General features: G+C 43.3%; 1 protein-coding gene across 1 annotated transcript; it reads left to right on the forward strand.

Annotated features, from left to right (window-relative positions):
• Positions 1-891: 891 nt before the first annotated feature.
• On the forward strand, positions 892-18,553 carry NIPA1 (NIPA magnesium transporter 1). Its single transcript, XM_040425138.1, has 5 exons — positions 892-1,141; positions 7,778-7,825; positions 9,673-9,763; positions 13,403-13,563; positions 16,980-18,553. The coding sequence occupies exons 1-5, from the start codon at positions 1,024-1,026 to the stop codon at positions 17,489-17,491; spliced, it is 930 nt and encodes a 309-aa protein (XP_040281072.1). The 5' UTR covers positions 892-1,023; the 3' UTR covers positions 17,492-18,553.
• Positions 18,554-25,947: the final 7,394 nt, after the last annotated feature.

Below are 25,947 nucleotides of genomic sequence, written 5' to 3' on the forward strand. Positions count from 1 at the left end.
CCCAGGATGGAAAGCAAACTACAACATGCTTCGGTTTGCTCTCCGGTATGGAAATGCAACTAAATGGAATGGAATGCATTTTAGAGCACTCCGTTCTGTTCAGTTCAGTCCCCATTGACAATGAATGGGGACAAAACGGAAGCATTTTTTTTCCGGTATTGAGCCCCTATGATGGATCTCAATACCGGAAAACTAAAACGCTAGTGTGAAAGTAGCCTAAACTCTGAAGAGGACACAGCACTTGCACCACTGCCGAACGCGCTGTAAAACGCCCTACGCCCCAAGAAGTACAGGAGCTTCTTCGGGGCATATTGTCACGCGTAGCACCTCTGTTTTTCATTGTACGCCTCTGTGGTCAATAGCAAGAACGCGCATACGACGCGCGTTTCCAAAATACAAAAACGCCCCAAAATACGCCTCAAAAATGCCCGATTAAAAAGGCCTGTAAACAGCGCTTATCGAAAACGCTCAGGTGTGAAGCCAGCCTTAGCAATGACCTGTGCAGGAACGCCATGTGACTCTGAGGCTCAGCGGTCATGTGCCGTTCCTGACGCATGGCCTCTGAGGTGATGTGGGTGCTGACTGGACTTTACACTTCTGTTCCAGAATAGGGCGAAAGCGCTGGTGACAGGGCTAAGGTGCTGGACCTGAAACACTGTCAACATTTTTTTTTTTTTCACTGTGCTGGCCACCTGGTAAATAATTGTTATTGTTAGACAACCCTTTTACCACACAAAATCATGATAATGTCAGTCATGGCTCTACCGGTCACTTCATGTTTGCAAACAGTAGTAGGAGAGGACGGGCACGCTTTGTAGCATTGTGTTATAGCAATAAAGTTAGAACAAAAAAGAAAAAAAAGAAACAGAAAAGCAGCCCGCACTCAGCTCTTGATGGCACTGTGTGTGGAGCGCAGAGCAGTGTGAGCTCGTGCGGAGCCTGCGGCAGGGGGACACCGGAAGGGGACTGACGGCAGGCAGAACATGACAGGGCTACGGGCAGCAGGACAGTAGCGCGGCCGGCATGGACTTCCAGGCGGAGTTGCCCTGGCTGGGGCTGAGTGTGGCCGTCTTCTCCAGCCTGCTGAACGGCTCCACGTTTGTGCTGCAGAAGAAAGGCATCCTGAGAGCCCGCACCAGAGGTAAGGGAGGGCACCGTGCCTAGGAGGAAGGACACCACCGCACAGTGATGCAGCACAGCCTGGCGCAGAGCCGCCTCTGCAGTGCCCACCGCGTGTGCACCACAAGTCCCAGCATGAATGCAGTACAGCAGGCTGGTGCTGACGATGCAGTTCTCCCATACGGTCCCTGAACACACATTGACACAGGCTTTATATATATATGTAGAAAAGATATAGGCTTTATATATATATATGTACATTTTTTTTTCATTTTTTTTTTTTTTCTAGCAACCTACATTTTTGTGGCATTTTTTTTTTTGCACAGTGTTTGCTCCTAAGGAAACCGTGACAGTTTCTGCTGCAGTTTACTTCTTACGCCGCGGAACCGCAAGACTTGGCATGAATGGAGCTAAGCCACGAGTGGACTGTCCACACACTACGCCTTTGGCGTGGTCCTGGCTTTTAACCACTTGCCTCAAATTTCATCTCTGCCTCCCGTTGAAAACATAAGGAGGCAGACACCACTCGGCCGCGGGAATTTTGGTGCAGTATTGCAAAAACGCTTGTGTGTCCTGCATTTTATATCTCCTATTGGCCAGGCATGCTCATCCTGCGGCCCTCTGGCTGTTGCAAAACTACAACTCCCAGCATGCCCGAACAGCCTACAGCAGGGCACTGTGGGAGTTGTAGTTTTACAACAGCTGGAGGGCCGCAGGTTGAGCATGCCTGCTCTAGACCTTCAGCTAACATCTGGAGCTGGCTCATAAGATCATATGAGTACAGGACAATAGCCCTGCGGGCGGCCCGACCTGCACAGTATCATTGTAATCTATGATGCTGTGCGCACGATCAATGCCGCTCCGGGACATATGGTCCGCTCACGGATCGTATGTCTCGGAGGGCATACAGTCATGTCTAAGGGCCCTTATGGTCCCCGCACATTTAAATTTGCACTGGCATTTTTGTGGGCTATAAAAACGGCATAATAACCACGCACGTGTATTTTATTATGGTATTTCTTGCATACAGTGTTTCTTACCACTAGCGTTTTCTTCATGGCGTTTATCCCCTATAGAAAAGGAGATGTGAAAATGGCTGAAAAAACACAGCGCTCCAGCATGGCGCATTTTTGAAAAGAAGCCAGAAAGATATAAAACGGGTCTTTAAAGATGGCGCTCGCTCCAGCGCCATAGTTGCCGGTTGAGTACTGTGACACATAGCAGGCACCCTGGGATTATGTCTGTGATCAGCAATAATGCAGATTGCAGATATTTAACCCCTCAGATGCTGTGACTCCCCCTCCGGTAACAGCTTCTCCCGGCTCAGATTGGGGAAGCTGTCACCCTGTAGTGATAGGCCAGAGCCTGCTTGAGGCTCCGATGCCTGTCACTGGTATATTACAATACAGGCCTGGAAGTGGCAGCTCTGCATTGGAATATACTGAATGCTGTATTCTATAATGGATAAAATACCATTACAGAATACTAATGATTGCTTGTTATAGGCACCTAGGGTGACTTAAAAAAAAAAGTGAATTTTTTATTTTAATATAAAAAAAGTATAAAAATTCAAATCACCAACCTTTCCCCAAAATTAAAATAAATAATAAAAAAAAATAAACATCATAGGCATCTCCGCATCCGAAAACGTCTGGACTATTAAAATATAAAATAATTTATCTCACATGGTAAATGGTGTAACGGAAAAAAAAATCTAAATACGCATATTTTTTTTTCACTATTAAAATAAGGCCTTTTTCACACTGCCGTTTACTTTTTTCGTTTTGCGGGCCGTTTTTTGCGGTCCATATACGGTCCGTATACGGAACCATTTTGCGGTCCATATACGGTCCGTATACGGAACCCCCCCCCCCCCCCATGTCGGCGATCACAGCAAACCGCAGGTCAATTCAGACCTGCGGTTTGCTGCGCTTTCTGCAGTTTCTGATCCGCGGGGATCATAAACTTTAGTATTCCTAAAATATATATTTATCCCCCCCTGAATGATTTTATCCCGGTGGGAGGTGCAGGGGGTGTGCGGGAGGCGGGCGGTGCGGCAGGCGGGATCGCGATCCCCCGCCCGCCTCCTCTTGAATAATCGTTGGTGGCCAGTGGTTATACCAGAGTGTCAGCACATTGCTGACACTCTGGTATAAACGCCTGACATCGCATCACAGGGCCGTTTTTTGGCTGACATCGCATCACGGACCGATGTATGGAAAAGGTTAACAGCTCAGGGAGCTCCCTCCCTCTCCCATCGGGGGGCTGCTGTGCCTTTGCAGCCCCCCGATGGGAGATGGAGAGAGCCCCCAGACAGCTCCCCTCCTTACCATTCCCCGAAGTTGTAGCCGAGCAAAGGTTCCCATGGCAACAGGACGCCTTCTCAGGCATCCTGCTGTCCATGGTGCTGAACAGATCTGTGCTAAAGGCATAGATCTGTTCAGACAAAGTGTAAGTAAAATACAGTGCAGTACCCTATATAGTGTACTGTACTGTATTATACAGTCATCAGACCCACTTGATCTTCAAGAACCAAGTGGGTCTAGGTAAAAAAAAATGAAAAAAAAAGTAAAGTAAAAAAAAAACACATTTTATCACTGAATAAAAAATAAAATAAAAAATACACTACACATATTAGGTATCGCCGCGTCCGTAACGACCTGATCTATAAAACGGTCATGTTACTTTCCCCGCACGGTGAACGTCATAAAAATAAAAAAATTAAAACTATGAGGAAATTTAAATTTTGCCCACCTTACTTCCCAAAAAAGGTAATAAAAGTGATCAAAAAAGTCGCATGTATGCCAAAATAGTACCAATCAAACCGGCATCTCATCCCGCAAAAATCATACCCTACCCAAGATAATTGCCCAAAAAACTATGGCTCTTAGACTATGGAAACACTAAAACATGATTTTTTTGGGTTTCAAAAATGAAATCATTGTGTAAAACTTACATAAATAAAATAAAAAAGTATACATATTAGGTATTGCCGCGTCCGTATCGACCGGCTCTATAAAAATATCACATGACCTAACCCCTCAGATGACCACCGTAAAAAAATACAAATAAAAACGGTGTAAAAAAAGCCATTTTTTGTCATCTTACGTCACAAAAACTGTAATAGCAAGCGATCAAAAAGTCATATGCACCCCAAAATAGTGCCAATCAAACTGTCATCTCATCCCACAAAAAATGAGACCCTACCTAAGATAATCGCCCAAAAACTGAAAAAACTATGGCTCTCAAACTATGGAGACACTAAAACATGATTTTTTTTTGTTTCAAAAATGAAATCATTGTGTAAAACTTACAAAAATAAAAAAATTGTATACATATTAGGTATCGCCGCGTACGTGACAACCTGCTCTATAAAAATACCACATGATATAACCTGTCAGATGAATGTTGTAAATAACAAAAAAAAAAAAACGGTGCCAAAGAAGCTATTTCTTGTTACCTTGCCTCACAAAAAGTGTAATATAGAGCAACCAAAAATCATATGTACCCTAAACTAGTACCAACAAAACTGCCACCCTATCCCGTAGTTTCTAAAATGGGGTCACTTGGAGTTTCTACTCTAGGGGTGCCTCAGGGGGGCTTCAAATGGGACATGGTGTCAAAAAAAAAACAGTCCAGCAAAATCTGCCTTCCAAAAACCGTATGGCATTCCTTTCCTTCTGCGCCCTGCCGTGTGCCCGTACAGCAGTTTACGACCACATATGGGGTGTTTCTGTAAACTACAGAATCAGGGCCATAAATAATGAGTTTTTTTTGGCTGTTAACCCTTGCTTTGTAACTGGAAAAAAAATATTAAAATGGAAAATCTGCCAAAAAAGTGAAATTTTGTATCTCTATTTTCCATTAAATCTTGTGCAACACCTAAAGGGTTAACAAAGTTTGTAAAATCAGTTTTGAATACCTTGAGGGGTGTAGTTTCTTAGATGGGGTCACTTTTATGGAGTTTCTACTCTAGGGGTGCATCAGGGGGGCTTCAAATGGGACATGGTGTAAAAAAAAAACAGTCCAGCAAAATCTGCCTTCCAAAAACCAAACTGCGCACCTTTCCCTCTACGCCCTACTGTGTGCTCGTACAGTAGTTTACGGCCATATATGGGGTGTTTCTGTAAACGGCAGAGTCAGGGCAAAAAATATAGTCTTGTTTGGCTGTTAACCCTTGCTTTGTTAGTGGAAAAAATGGGTTAAAATGGAAAATTTGTCAAAAAAATGAAATTCTCAAATTTCATCCCCATTTGCCAATAACTCTTGTGCAACACCTAAAGGGTTAACGAAGTTTGTAAAATCAGTTTTGAATACCTTGAGGGGTGTAGTTTATAGAATGGGGTTGTTTTTGGGTGGTTTCTATTATGTAAGCCTCGCAAAGTGACTTCAGACCTGTAGTGGTCCCTAAAAATTGGGTTTTTGTAAATTTCAGAAAAATTTCAAGATTTACTTCTAAACTTCTAAGCCTTAAAATATCATTCCCAAAATAATTCAAACATGAAGTAGACATATGGGGAATGTAAAGTCATCACAATTTTTGGGGGTATTACTATGTATTACAGAAGTAGAGAAACTGAAACTTTGAAATTTGCTAATTTTTCAAAATTTTTGGTAAATTAGGTATTTTTTTTATGGAAAAAAAATAATTTTTTGGACTTCATTTTACCAGTGTCATGAAGTACAATATGTGACGAAAAAACAATCTCAGACTGGCCTGGATAAGTCAAAGCGTTTTAAAGTTATCAGCACTTAAAGTGACACTGGTCAGATTTGCAAAAATGGCCTGGTCCTTAAGGCTGTGTCCCTAAGGGGTTAAAGATGGCGCTCGCTCCTGAGCGCTGCGGGCACCATAGCCGCGGGTGGCTGTCTGCTTCTTATAGCAGACACTCGCGCCTCATGTCCGCAACCGGCAGTAATGCCGATCGCTGACATTTAACCCCTCAGATGCCGTGGTCGATCTGAACGCGATGAGAACCGAAAGCGCGCGCTTTCGGTGGTGCTCCGGCTCCCCTGTGATGCGATCGGAGGAGCCGGAGCGTGTATGCAGCAGCCCCTGTCTTTATGAATGACAGTAGGCTGCTGCATAGTATTTCCTATGGAGCCCTATTACAGGCAAGGGCTCCATAGGAAAGTAGTAAAATCATCATAGATTCCAATGCAAGTGCATTGGAATCTATGATGATAGTAATCTAATGATTGCATGTTATAGTAAAAAAGTATAAAAAAAAGTTTTTAAAGATTAAAAAAAAACATAAAAATTCAAATCGCCCCCCCCCTTTTCCCAAAATAAAAACTAAAAAACTGTAAAAAATACACATCATGGGTGTCACAATGTGCGATAACGTGATCAAAAAGTCATACACACCCCAGAATAGTATCAATGGAAAGTTCAGATTGCCCCACCAAAAATGGCGCTCTAACTTTGTGACGTCCGGGAGCAAGGAGGAGATTCAGAGGATGCGGCTCCAGAAACGTTAGTAACAGCCCATTAGGCTCCTTACTTGCCTCATTTACATATATATAAAATCTTTTTTTGCCTAAATAAAAGCACACAGAGCTATGGGGACTGGGTATTGCGGATGTGCTAGTGGCCATCTAGCAGCCCATGTCCTCAGCTCTATAGGCAAAATCCAGGTGACATTTATCCCATACAGCCAACAGCTTAAAGGGATTCTATTTTAGTACAGGCATTATCTGACACAGAAATGCCCATGGTGTTTTTTTATTCTAGGGAAAGGGGGTGATGTAGATTTTTATATATTTTCTACTTTTTACACATTTGACCATGGCATCTGAGGAGTTAACATTAGCCCCAGACCTCTGCTGTGTGAATCAGCAGAAACCCGGCTGTTTAAAGACCGGACTTCCACTATACATATACAGTGGAAGTCTGGAAAGGGTTAAACGCTTTCTAATTGCAGTTAGTAACAGCTCAGGCAAGATGGCAGCCCCCATAATCATGTTCAGGAAATGGAATAAAAGAAAGTGTAATCAGTAAATAAGAACAGATTAGAAAAAAGCATATGTGTTGCTATCTGGTTTTAACTGGCAGAAAAAAAATTGGGTGCCCGCTCCGCTTCACACAGCAGATACTTGGGGCTAATGTCTGCGATTGGCATCTGATGCCGTGGTCAGTTGTGACCATGGCGTCTGAGGCGACTTTCCCCTGGAGTGCTGCCCTCCTGGGTCCCAAACGACTCCTCCCCACCGTGATTGGAGCGAGCACAAGGCAGGAGCTCCCATATCACATTGCTGCTTTTTCTGCACTCTGCTAAAGCCTCAAATGCTATGGATTTTACCAGGGGGCACAGCAGAGGTGACGAGTCAAACACCTTCAGAGGTCCTAGTCCTAAAATACATGTTGGCTATTTGGTCTAAAAACACTTCCAGGCCCAGGTATGCCAACCAGGCTTGAGAAGAGCAGCGATGCTTCAGACAGAACAGCGCCCAGTGCAGCCAAATGGAAAACTGTACTCCCGTGCACAGCAGTGTACAAGAGTATGGATTCTAAAGCGCAATAGTCACCTAAGAAAACTAACAGAAAAAATAATGTACATTGAAAAAATCATGTCTATCACATTTAGAAGAGGTTTTAATAAAAGTGTTTTATCAGTTAGTTTTTTTAATATATATAAAATGTTCTTCCTTATTGTAGGTGTTTCTTACCTTACAGACCTGGTATGGTGGATAGGCACCATCACAAGTAAGTGACTATTGCTTACATTCTTTATTAAGTTATGCAATTTCAAAAAGGGGGAGAAAATTTACTTAAAGGGAGTCTGTCACCTACATAACATGTTTTAAACTGATGATATAGCTCTGTGGGAGGCAGATCCATAACACTGATAGTACCCATGTTTAGTTTTTCAGAGCCTCCAAAGTACCTAAAATAAAGTTTTAAAAATATGCAAATTACCTCTCGCAAGTGCCCAGGGGCGGAGAGTGTGCTGCAAGTAGGGCTAAAAACGATTCAGTTTTTCTGCATCGAGGATTCGTTTAAATCACATGACCACGGAGCGTGAGTGAAATGAAGCTTCTCACTCACTGCTCCATGGCTTCCCGTGCGCTGCAGGACCTTGCGTTCACACATCGTCAGCGCGCTGGATGACGCTGTGTGTGACGTCAGGTCCCCAGTGCATGCTGGGATGAAGACGCGTCTCCTGCGGACTCCGTGTGTCGGCGCACTCTGCACTGAAAGGTAAGTATAAAGTTAGCGGGGGGGGGGGGCGGTAAATTGGTGGCACCTGTGATTTGGCATGGGGAAATGGGGGCACCTGTGATTTTGCATGGGCTGGGGAAAACGGGGGCACCTGTGATTTGGCATGGGGAAATGTGGGCAGCTGTGGTTTGGCATGTATAAAGTTATTGGCGGGGGCACCTGTGATTTGGCATGTATAACGTTATTGGCGTTAGAGGGGTTAATGGGAGCACCTATGATTTGCCATGTATAAAAGTATTGGGGGGGGTAGAGGGGTTAATGGGGGCACCTGTGATTAGTCACTCGGAAGGTTGATCTGGGGGAGTGGGGGACATGGTGGATGGCATGGAGGCACTGGGAAAGGGGGACATCATGGCAATCTGGATGCAGGGGCTGATGGCAGTGCCATCATTAGGGGACATGGCATGGAGGGGCTGCTGATCTGATGGCACTGAGGGACATGGTGGATGGCATAGGAGGCACTGGGGAAGGGGGACATCATGGCAATCTGGATGCAGGGGCTGATGGCAGTGCCATCATGGGGGCACTGGGGAACATGGTATGGAGGGGCTGCTGAACTGATGGCACTGGGAAAGGGGGACAAAAGCAATACATTATTTTAAGAAGGTTTTTCTTATTAGATTACTCGATGAATCGAGAAATATAATCAATAGAATACTCGATTACTAAAATATTTGTTTACTGCAGCCCGAGCTGCAAGTGCCCAGTGCTCGCCGCCTTTCTTGCTCCTGACTCCTCCCCTCTGTATCGTCCGACCAGCCCTGTATCCTTGCTGGGTCATTTTCGTCTCCATTCATAATCCAGAGCCTGTGCGCTTTACCGCCGGTGTACGTAACTGGCGCATGCGCACGGCATATCAGTATGACTGCCCACAGTGGGCAATGTACTGCACATGCCTGGACCCGGCGGTGAAGCGAACAGGCACTAGATTATGAATGGAGATGAGAATGACGCCGCAAGGATACAGGGCTGGCCGGACAATACAGAGGGGAGGAGTCAGGAGCAAGTAAGGTGGGGATCACTGGGCACTTGCAGCACACTCTCCGCCCCTGGGCACTTGCGATAAGTAATTTGCATATTTTTAAAACATTATCTTAGGTACTTTTGGAGGCTCTGAAAAACTAAACATGGGTACCATCAGTGTTATGGATCTGCCTCCCACAGAGCTATATCATCAGTTTAAAACATGTTATGTAGGTGACAGGTTCACTGATTTTATACAGTTAAAGGGAAAGAGATAAAATAAAACATGTTCTTTTTGTAACATTTTGATTTTGTATAGTAAAGCAGCTGGACATATGTTCCATAACTAGATTTTTACTTTCTTGCAGTGGCTTTGGGGCAGATTGGAAACTTCCTGGCATATACTGCTGCTCCAGCTGTGCTGGTTACTCCATTGGGTGCTCTGGGCATTCCTTTTGGGTAAGTCCATAACAGTATGTTGCAAGAAAAGGTGGGGCATGATATAGCATCCCAGTCTGCAGAGAGGAGACAGGAGATTCTGCTCTCTAACTCTCTCTCTCTCACACTTATAATCAAGCAGAAGCACCATATAGTGCATCATGCTTTTCCCTTCTCTATAGACTTCTATGGGAGTATGTAATCTGCTTCTTCAGTGAGCAGGAATCATGTCTTGGTCTCTCAACACGGATTGATCACAGAATTCTGAGATAATGTTAGTTTAGGAAAGGGGAGCTGATAGCTGGAGATCTTCAATAAGATATATTACAAAGTTTCTTATATTCACCTGTATTATTGATTTATGCAAACTTGTGTGAAGTGACCTTTCAAGTATATGCTTTCTTGACATTTTAAAGGAAATTGAGAACAATGCAGCTTGTAGTATCCATGTTTAGCCATTCTCCTCTGTGGAAAGCTCACAGCATAACTGATGCACAATGACTTTCACTTGTGTTTATGTTCTTTCACTTGTGTTATGCATATGGCAATGATTGCTAACCTCCGGCACTTCAGCTGCGGTAAAACTACGACTCCCAGCATGCTCCATTTATTTCTATGGAGTTTAGCCGAGCAAGTGCACATCTTGGGAGTCGTAGTTTTCCCACAGCTGGATGGCCAGAGGTTAGCCATCACAGGCATATGGTATTCAAAACTTAGGCTACTTTCACACTTCTTGCAGCTTTCTCCGGCAGGCTGTTCCGGCGGGGAAATAGCCTGCCGGATCTGTGCTGCCGCTAGTGCACCGTTCTGCCTGAACTCTTCTCCGGCCCCATTGACTATAATAGGGGCGGGCTGGAGGTCCGACCGCAGCACGGCAAACATGCTGAGAGGCGGCCGGAATAAAACAACAACATGTTATAGTCAATGGGGCCGGAACGGACTTCTGGTGGCACTCGTGCACTAGCGGCAGCACGGATCCGGCAGGCTGTTCACCCGCCGGAACAGCCTGCCGGAGAAGATCTATCCTCTGGATAGATCATCAGCATCTGATTAGCGGGGATCCGACACCCGGGACCCCTGCCGATCAGCTGTTTGAGAAGGCAGTGGCGCTGGCAGTAGTTCTGTTCACTTGAATGGAGCTTAGCCCCGCCCAGGCCATTGATACTAGTCGTGATGTCACTGGGCCTTCGGTAAACAGCGAGAAGGACGCAGCACTACTGCCAGCTCCGCTGCCTTCTCAAACAGCTGATCGGCAGGGGTCCCGGGTGTCGGACCCCCGCTGATCAGATGCTGATGATCTATCCAGAGGATAAATCATCAGTTAAAAAAAAAATATATATATATATATATATATATATATGGTGCACCGAAATTCCGGCGGCCCCGAAAATGGGCCTAATCCATTTCGGCCGATATTGGTACATATCGGCAGAAAATATGGGGTTTGGGATTTGTCACCCGCGCCGGGCGGGCGGTTTACTTTAAGTCACTGCATCTTTATTTTACCTTACAATCGTGACGCTCCAGTAACAACTCTGCAGGCAGAGCGGAGGGCGGCGTAACGCCACTTACTCACGTGACGCGCCTGCTCCGCCTCCTTCATTCATAAAGTGGGCGGAGCAGGTGCGTCACGTGAGTAAGTGACGTTACGCCGCCCTCCGCTCTGCCTGCAGAGTTGTTACTGGAGCGTCACGATTGCAAGGTAAAATAAAGATGCAGTGAGTGATTAGTCTGCTGTGAGCAGCAGGGCCGGGGCTGTTATGGGTAGGGGGATCGGTCTATGGCACTGCTATGGGGAGGGGGGGGATCTGTGCACTGTTATGGGGAAAGGGATCTGTGCACTGTTATGGGGAAAGGGATCTGTGCACTGTTATGGGGAAAGGGATCTGTGCACTGTTATGGGGAAAGGGATCTGTGCACTGTTATGCCCATAACAGTGCACATATCCCCTTCCCCATAACAGTGCACAGATCCCCCTCTCCATAACGGCGCCACCCACAGATCCCCCTCTCCATAACAGCGCCACCCACAGATCCACCTCTCCATAACAGCGCCACCCACAGATCCCCCTCTCCATAACAGCGCCACCCACAGATCCCCCTCTCCATAACAGCGCCACCCACAGATCCCCCCTCTCCATAACAGCGCCACCCACAGATCCCACCTCTCCATAACAGCGCCACCCACAGATCCCACCTCTCCATAACAGCGCCACCCACAGATCCCCCTCTCCATAACAGCGCCACCCACAGATCCCCCCTCTCCATAACAGCGCCACCCACAGATCCCCCCTCTCCATAACAGCGCCACCCACAGATCCCACCTCTCCATAACAGCGCCACCCACAGATCCCCCTCTCCATAACAGCGCCACCCACAGATCCCCCTCTCCATAACAGCACGACCCACAGAAGAATTTCATTCATGAAAAAGAATTATTAATAAAATCATTAAAAAAAAAGTATTTTAAAAGTATTTGGGCAAAAAGGCAGTTTCGGTTTTCGGTCAAGGGCATCCTGAATTTTCGGTTTCAGACCAGAATTTTCATTTTGGTGCACCCCTAATATATATATATATATATATATATATATATATATATATATATATATATTTCAGTACAGACCAAAAGTTTGGACACACCCTCTCATTCAAAGAGTTTTCTTTATTTTCATGACTATGAAGACATCAAAACTATGAATTAACACATGTGGAATTATATACATAACAAACAAGTGTGAAACAACTGAAAATATGTCATATTCTAGGTTCTTCAAAGTAGCCATCTTTTTGCTTTGATTACTGCTTTGCACACTCTTGACATTCTCTTGATGAGCTTCAAGAGGTAGTCCCCTGAAATGGTCTTCCAACAGTCTTGAAGGAGTTCCCAGAGATGCTTAGCACTTGTTGGCCCTTTTGCCTTCACTCTGCGGTCCAGCTCACCCCAAACAATCTCGATTGGGTTCAGGTCCGGTGACTGTGGAGGCCAAGTCATCTGGCGCAGCACCCCATCACTCTCCTTCATGGTCAAATAGCCCTTACTTTCAAAGTTTTCCCAATTTTTCGGCTGACTGACTGACCTTCATTTCTTAAAGTAATGATGGCCACTCGTTTTTCTTTACTTAGCTGCTTTTTTCTTGCCATAATACAAATTCTAACAGTCTATTCAGTAGGACTATCATCTGTGTATCCACCTGACTTCCCCTCAACGCAACTGATGGTCCCAACCCCATTTATAAGGCAAGAAATCCCACTTATTAAACCTGACAGGGCACACCTGTGAAGTGAAAACCATTTCAGGGGACTACCTCTTGAAGCTCATCAAGAAAATGCCAAGAGTGTGCAAAGCAGTAATCAAAGCAAAAGGTGGCTACTTTGAAGAACCTAGAATATGACATATTTTCAGTTGTTTCACACTTGTTTGTTATGTATATAATTCCACATGTGTTAATTCATAGTTTTGATGCCTTCAGTGTGAATCTACAATCTTCATATATATTAGGGAATATATAACTAGTTATTGTTTAGGACATAGAGCCTCGTTCACAATAAAGCTACTTTCACACCAGAGGATGGATCATCAGTTTAAAAAAGCTGCCGAACCCCTTTAAAGATAAATAATGTATGTAGTAATTTGTTTATTCATCTTGTGTCACGTTCGAAGGTCCGTTTTGGCCTCATATGTGCTGAAAGAAAAACTTAACTTCTTGGGCAAACTGGGATGTCTGCTGTGTTGTGTGGGCTCCATTATCCTTATTATCCACTCACCCAAGTCCGAAAGCATAACAACTCGAGCTGAGTTTGAAGAAAAGCTCTCGAACCCAGGTACAGTTGCCTTTTTGGAAGTGTCATGGGCTGGTTAGTTTAGCCAGGAAACATTAAAAATTGATGTATGTTATATTTCGATTATTCACAGATCCTACTGCATCATTTCCGTATACATTTCTAAATTCAGATTTTTTTATTAAAGAGTTTCTCATCACTGAGAACCCCTTGAAATGCCGATCGCCATGGGTCCAAGTCTTGAGAACTACTGGTTAAGTTAAATTCAGCTAGCAATGTTTTTCCTGACTGCTGCAGTGGAAATGTAGTACTACATGGCAGCCATTCAGATCTTTCAGGACCTGCATCCATTTCAAATATATTTAATGTATTAATGGCTATTACTCAGAATGTTTTACTACATGGGATAAAGTAATTCCTAGGCTAGTGACGTCACGCTCATCACTCACATGGCCAATGTGCATATCCGTCCCATTCAAGTGAATGGGCTGAGCTGTAATGCCAAGCATAGCCACTGTACAGTGTATGGCACTGAGCTTGGTATGCTGCGAGGAGGTCGGTGAACTCGCCAAAGTGCCGCAACCCCTACGAATAGCTGATCGGTGGGGCTGCCAGGAGTTACACACACCGTAACAGCTGCAGAACTTCTTTAGGGTGAGCAATTGGAAACTGCATATCAATCACTGATTGAATAACCTGACCTCTTTCTTTATCGGACAATAGTGCGTAGACCGGTTGAGGTATGCTTTTATAGCGCCAGCCACAGGGTGCATTTCCTTTGTTACTTTTTATGTGCATATCAATTTTTTACTTTTATCTTGGCTGCTTTGCCTGAAATCTGAGTACTCCCGTAGCCACATTATTATGTCAAATCTGCTGACAGTAGCTCCGAAAGGCGGTGTAAATGGAGCTGAAAAGAAAACTTTATCCCTCTCCCCTGACTGCATGTGAATGAGTCTCCAAAAATTCCATCAGCGGCCGCTTGGTGTTTGGCTTCCTTAGCTTTCAGTTGGAGGCAGCGTTGCGGTTTGAAGCCCGGCGGCTTAAAGCCGAGACCACGCCAAGAAGAGACTTGTCCCTTCTTGACACTGTGTGAGGAAAATGAGTAGAGCTACGCCAGCCTCTGAAATGAACGACAGCGGCAGAAATAGTGGTATACGCGTTGGATTTTGACTGGGTCAAAATCTGCCATGTCAGTGGGCCCTTCCAGTAAAAATTCCTTCATATTTTTCATGTAGTTGGTGCTGACAGGTAAAACAATAGCTGTCCAAATTGTGGAGGAATGGGTGGAAATATACTAATAAATATAAATAAAGTACAAATACCTCTGTTGTATTTATTACTCATTTTATTTCAATATTTTTAAAGTTATTTTTGCACTTCATGACTGTTTTGTTTTGGGGCTCAGAGATAATTATTATAATTTTTTTGACTGTGACATTTAAATGAAAGTTAAGGCTACTTTCACACTTGTGGCAGAACGGATCCCACAGGCTTTTCACCCTGTCGGATCCGTCCTTCCGCTATTTCGCCGTGCTGCTGGACTGCCGCTTCGTCCCCATTGACTATAATGGGGACGGAGGCGGAGCTCCGACGCAGCACGGCAGTGCACAGTGAGAGCCGCCGGACTAAAAAGTCTGACATGCAGGACTTTTAGTCCGGCGGCCTTTCGCCGTGCACTGCCGTGCTGCGCCGGAGCTCCGCCTCCGTCCCCATTATAGTCAATGGGGACGGAGCGGCGGTCCGGCGGCACGGCGAAATAGCGGAAGGACGCATCCGACATGGTGAACAGCCTGTCGGATCCGTCCTGCCGCAAGTGTGAAAGTACCCTAACCTGTATCTTTATAAATTCCTGTCACAGGACATATTAGTACTTGTACACGTCAGACTTTATAGGGGTTGGCCCACAAACATTTATAAATGTGTGATTGCTGGGGGTCTAACCACTAGGATCCCCACAAAACAAGGGTCCTAAAGTCCCCTGTTTGAATAGAGCACTGGGCATATATGCGGCCAATTCCAAGGGATTACCAAGTACATTGGCTAACTCCAGCAGTCCAATAGAAGTGAATGGAGTGGTTGGTAGGATCTATGTCTTGTTGTCACTGGGCGTCCCAGTGGTGTAACCTCCAGCAGTAGTATATGTGGATGGGTGATAAATGTTGTTTATGGACCAACTCAATAAAATCTGTAAGAAATATCACTGACAGCCCAATTGTTGGTGCGTCCCCGTGTCATACATATTATAGGCCCCCTGTGCCTGAGTATGATGCATGGTCAGCTTTTATTACACTGTTAAAAGTGCACTACCCTCACATTTTTATCACTTTATTAACAGCCTGTTTTTTTTATATTCTATATAAAAAATATATATTAAAATAAAGTCACAAAAAAAACAAGTTGCTAATTTTCTGGATCTACCGTAATTTTTTGAAGTCACTCTTTTTGCTCTGGCTCTTTAAAGAGTCACTGAGTTTTCAAGACATATCAAAAGTTTTGAATGTTGGGGGGCTGAGTGCTGAGACTCCCACAATCCCTAGAACGAGGAGAGAGACGCACTTTTGCATATCATGCTGTCTCTCCTCGCTGCAGCAGATGGGCCCAATAGGAGTCTGTAGCCTGTCTCAATTGTGTCTTCTGCAGTGAGGAACGTGCAATGTGACTGCTTCTTTCTTCTTGTTCTAGGAATTGCTAGGGATCTCAGCAGTCAGAACGCCACCGATTAAAACTTTTGATATGTCTCTATGACATAGCAAAAGTGTTTGGAAAACCTATTGACCGTTTAACTTCTTCTTTGCTTGGACTTTTAGCACAGCAAACAGCCTTCCCATTCAGAGAGGGAAGAGGAATGAGTAACTCAAGTACAGATCACAGTGCTAAGGGCACTTTCACATCAGTGCTTATTATTTCCGTTCTTCAGCTCCATTATAGGAGCAGAAGAACGAAAATAACGGAAGTGCTGGATTCGGGACACATAACTGACAGGATCGGAGCCAAACACATCTCATTGGCTATATTGGGATCCGTTAGGTTTTCATTTGGGAGAATATTTTTTTAGCAGACAAAGTCCTGCATGCAGGACTTTTCTCTCTGCTGTTTTGATGGAAGCCCTGAACGTGGATGTGAACAAGCCCTAAGTGTGATGCTCTTCTGTGGGCATCTTCATCTGTGCCTATCCAGAGAATAATAGAGCTGGCATACTGCCGTGCCAATTCTACATCTACTGCTGTACTAACAGATAGCATTTTCCCCTCACAGCAGCAGTAAACTGATAATGGATTACCTATCTGTACAGGAGTTTTATCTCTCTGCTGACTGTTACAGAAGGAAAGTATTTTGCTATTTCATTTTCAAGGGTCCATTACTGCCGAATGAAAACACAACGCAGCCAAAAATTTTAAAAAAATGTTTTTTATGAATATTGTGTTTTTAAAAAATACCCCTTTTCTGTCTTTCAGTATTCCTGAGTTACTTGTGTTTTGTACTTCTGATCTTGACGGTGCTGATATTCTGGCTTGCTCCAGTGTATGGGAAGAAGAATATCATGGTTTACATAGGTGTGTGCTCTCTGTTAGGAACATTTACCATCCCCTGCACCAAAGGCATTGGATTTTTTGCTCAAGATGCTTTTACCGACAATCCAAGCAAATCAAGCTCAACTTACCTTTTCCTTTGCCTCGTGGCAGTCCTGGGATGCAGCATTCTCATCCAGTTTCGATATATTAACAAAGCTCTAGAAGACTATGACTCGTGTATATTTAGTGCTATTTATTATGTTACCTTCACAACAATAGTCCTGGTCGCAACTGCAATCCTCTTTCAAGAATGGACCAAAGTAGGAGCTGTAGACTCCTTGGCCATGTTGTGTGGGTTCACCACGGTGTCTACCGGAGTTATTTTAATTCAGATGTTTAAAGAGTTTAACATCAGCTTCTGGGAACTAAGCAAGACACCGGAGAAGAAGGAGTGAAAAGACCACTCTTAAAAATGACCAATGGCTATTCTATGTCAAATTGGGTAAAGCTTGTGCTAACATATATTTTCATTTTCAAAAATATTCAATATTTTTTTTTAAATGGCAATGCACTAAAAAAAAAATGTATGCAAGGGTAATGATAACTCAGTACATTTATACTGCTGGAGAATAGAAACCTACAACTAGGACATGACCATGCACTGTGGCTATCATGTATGACTTTATTTTAAGGCATAATTGCTTAGATAGGGTGAAGGTGTACTCAATTACTTTTAATCTGATCCCACATCCCCTGAGCAGATTAAAGTGTAACTCCCATGTGTAGGAGCAGTGATAATGGCCATTTTTGTAATGTACGTTAGTAATTAATATTCTTTATTCCTTCTCTGTCAGAGGGGTTCCATTAGTGCCTACTTTTGTATTATCCATTGACTGCTATTGACTTTTTGATAGTGTTTGTTACTGTTTACTACAAGGAGATACCAGTGGTTCTTCATACTTGTGAAGAAGATTCTGATCCATCTGACCGAAAGGGAAACCTTGTCTGATGAGACTGAATGGGCCCCACCACAGCTGAGGTTACTTCTACAGACGAGTCAGTGGGTCCTACTGGTCGCATCTTTTGACCACAGTGCTCATCAGTCATTATAGGTAATTAATAAACTCCTAATACACAAAAACTAAGGAAAACCTTTTGCATAGAGGGAATTTGTTCATTTGCATTTAAGACTGATTATATTATGTGTCCAATAATGGCCAGGATAGGGGATTGGAATTCAGGCAGCTGAGCAAGAGATTGTGCCTGGCACGTGATGGAGAGTCTCTGAGGTTGTATGTCTATGCACAGAACCAGTGAGGCGTAAGGCTTCGTGTGTGGGGGGGGTTATAATCGGCCTACTGCTGAAGGGCCCTAGCATCAATTCTGGGAACTTGGTTGGGGGCTCTCCAAAGGAATAGAGATGGCCAGTTCGCAGTGTTCGCCCGCGAACACATGCGATCTGCCATCCTAATTGACAAGTCCGGCGAGGCACAGGTAAATGAAATGCGGTCTCCAGGAGCAGGCAGTTCTGAAAACAGCCTCCGGGGGCTTACCTGTGCCTCGCCGGACTTGTCAGTTAAGATGCAGATCGCATGTGTTCGCGTGCGAACACTGCGAACTGGCCATCACTGCAAAGGAAAACTTTATGATTATACCACTGATGGTCCGTCCCTGTTCTGGGTGGAATTATTTCGGGGAAAATATATGTTGCTTATACGGATTTGTGCTCTGGATTTGTGGACCTTTATCGTGTGAGTCAGGTAGTCCTATTGTTATATTAATCAGGAATATTTGAGAAAAGTCTTAGTGGCAAACATATATATATATTTTTTCATTCCAGTTATAAATGTATAATGCAGAAAAATGCTATTTATTGGGAAGCATGACTTATTGACATGGAATAGCCATTGTAGATGGATGCGTCATGATTGTGGTAGAGGGAACTGCTGTTGTCAAATGCTCTCAGGTATCACATTTAAGGCCACTCCGTAGTCATTATGACACTTGACAACTGTTTACTGATATGTGTTATTTAATCACTAGTAGTAGAAGATGTATTAATATTAGAAAACTGAAAGTAAAACAGAACTGTATTGGGGACACTGCTCCTCGGACTTTTGTACAGTTAGCGTCTGTATGACTGACAAGCATTGTCTGAATTACTGTAGTGTAGGAATACACATTTATCATGGGCTCTGTGTGTACACAGCTATGCTACACAGTCTGCAAGAGCATCTTGACATTAAACATTCGTTTTCCAGTTTACGAACGATTTACAACAAAGACTATAACTGAACTGAGTATTCCAACTTTATACCCCCCTCATTATGAAATGGTTAATATTACTTTTTATTTCTCGCCCATTGACCGTAGGGAAAGCAATACTTTTGTAGCGGATGACTTGCAGAAATGCACAAGCAGAATATCACTTGTATTTTAAAGCTAATGTGTCATCAGAAAATGATCTATTGTTTAAGGGTACTTTTACACTAGCGTTTTTTTCTTTTCCGGCATAGAGTTCCGTCACAGGGGCTCAATACCGGAAAAGAACTGATCAGTTTTATCCCCATGCATTCTGAATAGGGAGCAATCCGTCAGGATGTCTTCAGTTCAGTCTTTTTGACTGATCAGGACAGAGCTAAAACCGCAGCATGCTACGGTTTTATCTCTGGCCAAAAAAACTGAACACTTGCCTGAATGCCGGATCCGGCATTTTTTTCCTTAGGAATGTATTAGTGCTGGATCCGTCCTTCCGGTCTGCGAATGCGGAGACTGAAAAAAATGTGAGAAAAATAAATGTCGGATCCGTTTTTCCGGATGACACCGGAAAGACGGATCCGGCATTTCAATGCATTTGTAAGACTGATCAGGGTCCTGATCAGTCTTACAAATGCCATCAGTTGGCATACGTTTTGCCGGATCCGGCAGGCAGTTCCGGCGACGGAACTGGTTGCCAGATCACTCTGCCGCAAGTGTGAAAGTAGCCTCAATCAAGTTTTTATGTTAAAAGTATTGTTAAAGAATTTTTAATGACAATTTCCATGTCACTATCTCTTTATTTTATTTTTTAAAGGGAACCTGTCACCGGGATTTTGGGTATAGAGCTGAGGACATGGGTTGCTAGATGGCCGCTAGCACATCCGCAATACCCAGTCCCTATAGCTCTGTGTGCTTTTATTGTGTAAAAAAAACCTGATTTGATACATATGCAAATTAACCTGAGATGAGTCAGAGCTTGAAAATATGACTCTTCTCTGGTCACACAAGTAAGATATGACTCTTTTATGTTAATTTGCATATGTATCAAATCGTTTTTTTTACACAATAAAAGCACACAGAGCTATAGGGACTGGGTATTGCAAATGTGCTAGTGGCCATCTAGCAACCCATGTCCTCAGCTCTATGCCCAAAATCCCGGTGACAGATTCCCTTTAAATCTTAAAATCCTGTACTTTTTGTACTAGCCACTAACCCTAATTTTAGGTCCTACTTCTTGGTTTTTACAGATCACTTTTTAGCAGTTATCTCATTATTATAACAGGCAGTATTACAAGGATTACAAACACATTTACAATAGGTGAGAGTAAAAATTTATGATTTCTGCATAGGTTGCAGAACATACCTAGAAAACCCTTAGGCCTATTGCACACGGACGTTTTTTTTTTTCCCGTTTACTGGACGTTTTTTGCGTTCCGTATACGGTCCGTATACGGTCCGTATACGGAACCATTCATTTCAATGGGTCCGCAAAAAAAACGGAATGTACTCCGTATGCATTCCGTTTCCGTATTTCCGTTTTTCCGTTCCGTTTTAACATAGAACATGTCCTATTATTGCCTGCAAATCACGGTCCGTGGCTCCATTCAAGTCAATGGGTCCGCAAAAAAAACGGAACACATACGGAAATGCATCCGTATGTCTTCCGTTTCCGTTCCGTTTTTTGCTGAACCATCTATTGAAAATGTTATGCCCAGCCCAATTTTATCTATGTAATTACTGTATACTGTATATGCCATACGGAAAAACGGAACAAAAACGGAAACACAACGGAAACAAAAAACGGAACAACGGATCCGTGAAAAACGGACCGCAAAACACTGAAAAAGCCATACGGTCGTGTGCAATAAGCCTTAATGGAAGGGACCTCATTGACTTCTATAATGTTCTATCTATAGCCCATGGTGGCTGCTATCTCTAAATGTTGTTAACATCTCAGGCAAGAGTGCAGCCCCAATAATCATGTTCAGAAGCTAGAAGAAATCAAATCGGGGGGAAAAAAACGATGAGTAAAAAAAAAAAAATGCATTTGTGTCGCTATCTGGTTTTAAGTATCAGAAAAAAATATACGTGACACATTCCCTTTAAAACATGTAGAGTTACAGTCCAGCCTAAAGCTGACCATACACCAAAATATTAGAGGTCTATAATCAGAGGCTTAAAAGGAATCTGGCACCTTGAGTACGTCTTCACTGCCTGACCTTGTCAGTCAAAGCGGTGGGGGCATGGCCTGGAAGAGAATGAGCAGAGCCTCTGGGTGCAACGGCAATACCCTTGTTGCACCAGGAGGCAAATTTGCATATTGTTAAAAGGCTGATTTATCTGAATTGGGAGAAGGTATCAAAAGCATTAGGCCTCATGCAGACAACCATATGTCTTTTGCAGTCCACAAATTGCAGTTCTGCAAAATACGGATACTGTCAGTGTTGCATAACATTTTTTGCAGACCTATTGACTTTTACTAGGTCCGTGGTCCGCATTTTGCGGCCAATTATAGGACATGTTCTTTCTGCGGAATGATCATCCGCAAAATGCGGAACACAGACCCGTTGAAGTCAATGGGTCAGCAAAAAAAATAAATGCGGATGGCACATGGACTGCATCCATATTTTGCAGACCACAAACTGGATATGGTTGCGTGCATGAGGCCTTAGAATGTGCTGAGGATTTATATTCCCTTTAAATTGTTTCATATATTAATAAAAAGTTACTTTTTTTTTTTTACTAATGTATTTTTGGAACTGTAGACAGCAAATATGTATCCATGTGTCCTGCTTTGTGTTGTTTTTCTAATTCAAGGTGGGAGCTGCACCCCCAGATAAGCCATAAAGTTTATTAAAAATGTTGGATTTATTATTAAATCAGAACAGTCATACAGTAATACTGTCTGAAAATGATAATAATGTGAATCATTTGCATTGCAGAGAACTACAAAGACCTGTTCATCTATGCATAAATAACAATTCTCTAATATTGTATTATTTATTTGGTAAGCTTTATGATAATAAGTGCTGCCTGCCTTCAGCTGACAGGGAAGCCACAAGGAATTTGAGTTCCAAGCTGTGGCTCTTCTGTATCTTTGAAATAATCTACTGGAGAGAAATTTAGAAAGCAAAGTGAACATATGATGTATTTACTGTATTAAACATGATGATCTTTTTAATAAAGTATACAATATATTTAGCAATGTGTGTGTGTGTGTGGGGGGGGGGGATCGATGCAGGAATAAAGATTTTCTGACAAATCAGGATAAGGCCTCATGCACGCGGCCGTACTGTGTTTTGCGGTCCACAAATCGCAGATCCGCAAAACACTGATACTGGCCATGTTCGTTCCGCATTTTGTGGAACAGAAGGTCTGACCCTCGATAGACCAGTCCTATCCTCGTCCATGATATGGACAAGAATAGGACATGTTCTATTTTTTTTAAAGTGAACAGGTCCACATCCGAGCCACAAAAAAATGCGGCTCAGATGTGGAGCTAAACAACAATAATGTCCATGAGGCCTAAGGTAAAGAAAAAAAGGGGTACTTAAAGAAGCACTCCCACAAAATTTTTTATTCTCTGACCTGTTAGAAAGGTACATGACGTAAAATGTAGTAAAGGTAATTTTCTCTTCATTGACTGTATTTGTGAGTTATAACCTCCATTCTGATCCTCAGCTGTGTCATGTGACCAACAATCAGACTTTACAAATAACCCAGCATCTTATGTGTGGACAGGAAGTCAGTTTCTCTATGTATTCCTATGGGAGCCTCAATGTCAGTCTCATAGGAATGAATAGAGAAGTAACTCACTTCCTGTCCTGTGTCAGCTGGAAATCAGAGAGTTGATTTGATATTCTGCAGTAGCTGCCTAGACATACACCAAATGTATCACAGTGGTTCATGCTAGCTGATAAATTTGGTCTGTGATTAAACGAGTTATTAGATTGGCAGGTGTCCGGCTCCAGGCACCCCTGCCAATCAGCTGTTTGAAGAGAAAGCAGCGCTCGTACAAGCGCTACCTTCTCTTCACTGTTTGCCTGCTCACCATCAGAACTGCAGCGATGAGCAGGTGTAATCACAGATCAGCCATCCCATTCACGTTAATGGGACATTTGAAGTGTAATTGTGGTATTTTGTGCACATTCATCCAGAAGAGCATTTTTGAGAGCAGATACATCTCACAACCTCCATCCTAGTTCATCCCAGAGGTGTTGGATGGGGTTGAGGTCAGGTTCTTTCACACCAAAGCCACCCATGCCTTTTATGGACCTTGCTTTGTGCACAGTCATGCTGGAACAGAATGGGGCGTTCCCACAAAGTTGGAAGCATACAATTGTCCAAAATGTCCAAGCTTGCTGAAACATTAAGATTTCCTTTGAAATTATGGGATCTAGCCTGTCAGACAGGTAATGTTCCTCTGGCATGTGCCAAACCCAGGCTCATCCACCACACTGCCAGCAGAAAAGCATGATTCATTACTTTACACTACTCCATCCAAGATTTGACATTGTGCTTGGTGATGTAAGGCTTACATGCAGCTGCTCAGCTATGGATACCCATACCATGAAGCTCCCCAGCACCCAGTGCTGTTAATGCCAGAGGAGGTTTGGAGCTGTACAGTTATTGCATCAGCAGAGTGTTGGTGACTTTTATACACTAGGCACCTAGCACACAGCACTCTGCAAACCCGCTCTAATTTGATGTGGTGTGCCACTTCGTGGCTGAGTTGCTGTGGTTACTAAACGCTTCCACTTTGAAATAATACCACTCACAGCTGATCTTGGAATATCTAGTGTGGAAGAAATTTCCTTTTAGGGTGCCTTCACACATGGCAGATTTAGTTGCAGAAATTTTTGCAACAGAAAATCTGTTCCATTCAGTGGGGTTGTTTTGGTGGGAAGCACATGGATTTCTGCAAGCCTCATTCACATGAATGGAACAGATTTTCAGTCACCGAAACGTCTGCCGCAAAATCTGCTGCGTTTGAAGGCACCCTTACAGTACCACACCTCAAATTCATTGACCCATTCTTTCACAAATGTGTGAAAAGCAGACTGCATGGCTAGCTGCTGGTTTTTATACACTTGTGGCAATGGAAGTGAATGAAACACTTGAATTCAATGATTAAGAGATGTCGTAATACTTCAGTATAGTATACGTTTATAAAAAGTAGTGTGAAAATTAACTTTGTCTGCCAGATTCTGCTCCTTCACCTAACAGTTTTGTCCAAGCAAAATAATGTTAAGATTGCTGTTTATCTTTCCCTCTAAAAATAAAATAAAAGTTATTTATATAATAATACAGGATATATACCGCAATATATCCCTAAAAAAAAACTTTCAACTTAGAAAAAAATTAAAAAGTTATGACTGCTGGAACATAGAGGGTGAAAATGTTACTGGTCCTTAAGGCTAAAATTAGTTATGTCACCAAGGGGTTAAAAACGCAATTGTGTCCCATGAGTTGTGTTCAACAAGATTTCCTTCAGACACATTAACCCCTTAGGGACGCATGACGTACCGGTACAGCATGTTTCCCGAGTCATTAAGGACCCATGACATACCGGTACGTCATGGGTTTAAAACGCGATTGCGGCGCGGCGGGGGGAAATCATTCAGCGGGCATCCTGTAACAACGCCGGGGTGGGGTCATGTGACCTCCCCCCCCCGTATCGGCGATCGCCGCAAACCGCAGGTCAATTCAGACCCGCGGTTTGGGGCTTTACCTGCAGTTGCGGCGGTGCCATCGGGTCCCCATGCGGCTGTAGGGGTGACCCGATGGCATGGAAGGCATCGCGCTGCCTTCCGGTGAAGAGCCTGTGAGATCCAGCCCCCTGGATCTCACAGGCCCCAGAAGCTGTATGAGTAATACACACAGTATTACTCATACAGCCAATGCATTCCAATACAGAAGTATTGGAATGCATTGTAAAGGAATATACCCCCCAAAGTTCAAGTCCCAAAGTGGGACAAAAAAAAAAGTAAAAAAAATTGTTTTCCCCCCCAAAAAAATTTAAGTTTCAAGTAAAAATAAACAAAAACGTCATTTTCCCCAAATAAAGTAAAAAAAATTGGTAAAAAATAGGGGGGAGAAAAGTATACATATTGGGTATCGCTGCGTCCGTATCGACCGGCTCTATAAACATATCACATGACCTAACCTCTCAGATGAACACCGTAAAAAATAAAAACTGTGCTAAATAAACCATTTTTTTTGTCACCTTACATCACAAAAAGTACAACAGCAAGCGATCAAAAAGCCGTTTGCCCACCAAAATAGTACCAATCTAACCGTCCTCTCATCCCGCAAAAAATGAGCCCCTACCTGAGACAATCGCCCAAAAAATAAAAACAACTATGGCTCAGAATATGGAGACACTAAAACATCATTTTTATTGTTTTAAAAAAGCTGTTATTGTGTAAAACTTACATAAAAAAAATATACATATTAGGTATCACATGACCTAACCCCTCAGATGAACACTGTAAAAAATTTAAAAGAAAACTGTGCTAAATAAACAATTTTTTGTCACCTTACATCACAAAAAGTGTAATAGCAAGCGATCAAAAAGTCACACGCACCCCAAAATAGTGCCAATAAAACAGTCATCTCATCCCGCAAAAATCATACCCTACCTAGGGTAATC

This window comes from Bufo bufo, chromosome 3 (genome assembly GCF_905171765.1).
Source record: "Bufo bufo chromosome 3, aBufBuf1.1, whole genome shotgun sequence".
In the NCBI taxonomy this organism is placed as follows: domain Eukaryota; kingdom Metazoa; phylum Chordata; class Amphibia; order Anura; family Bufonidae; genus Bufo; species Bufo bufo.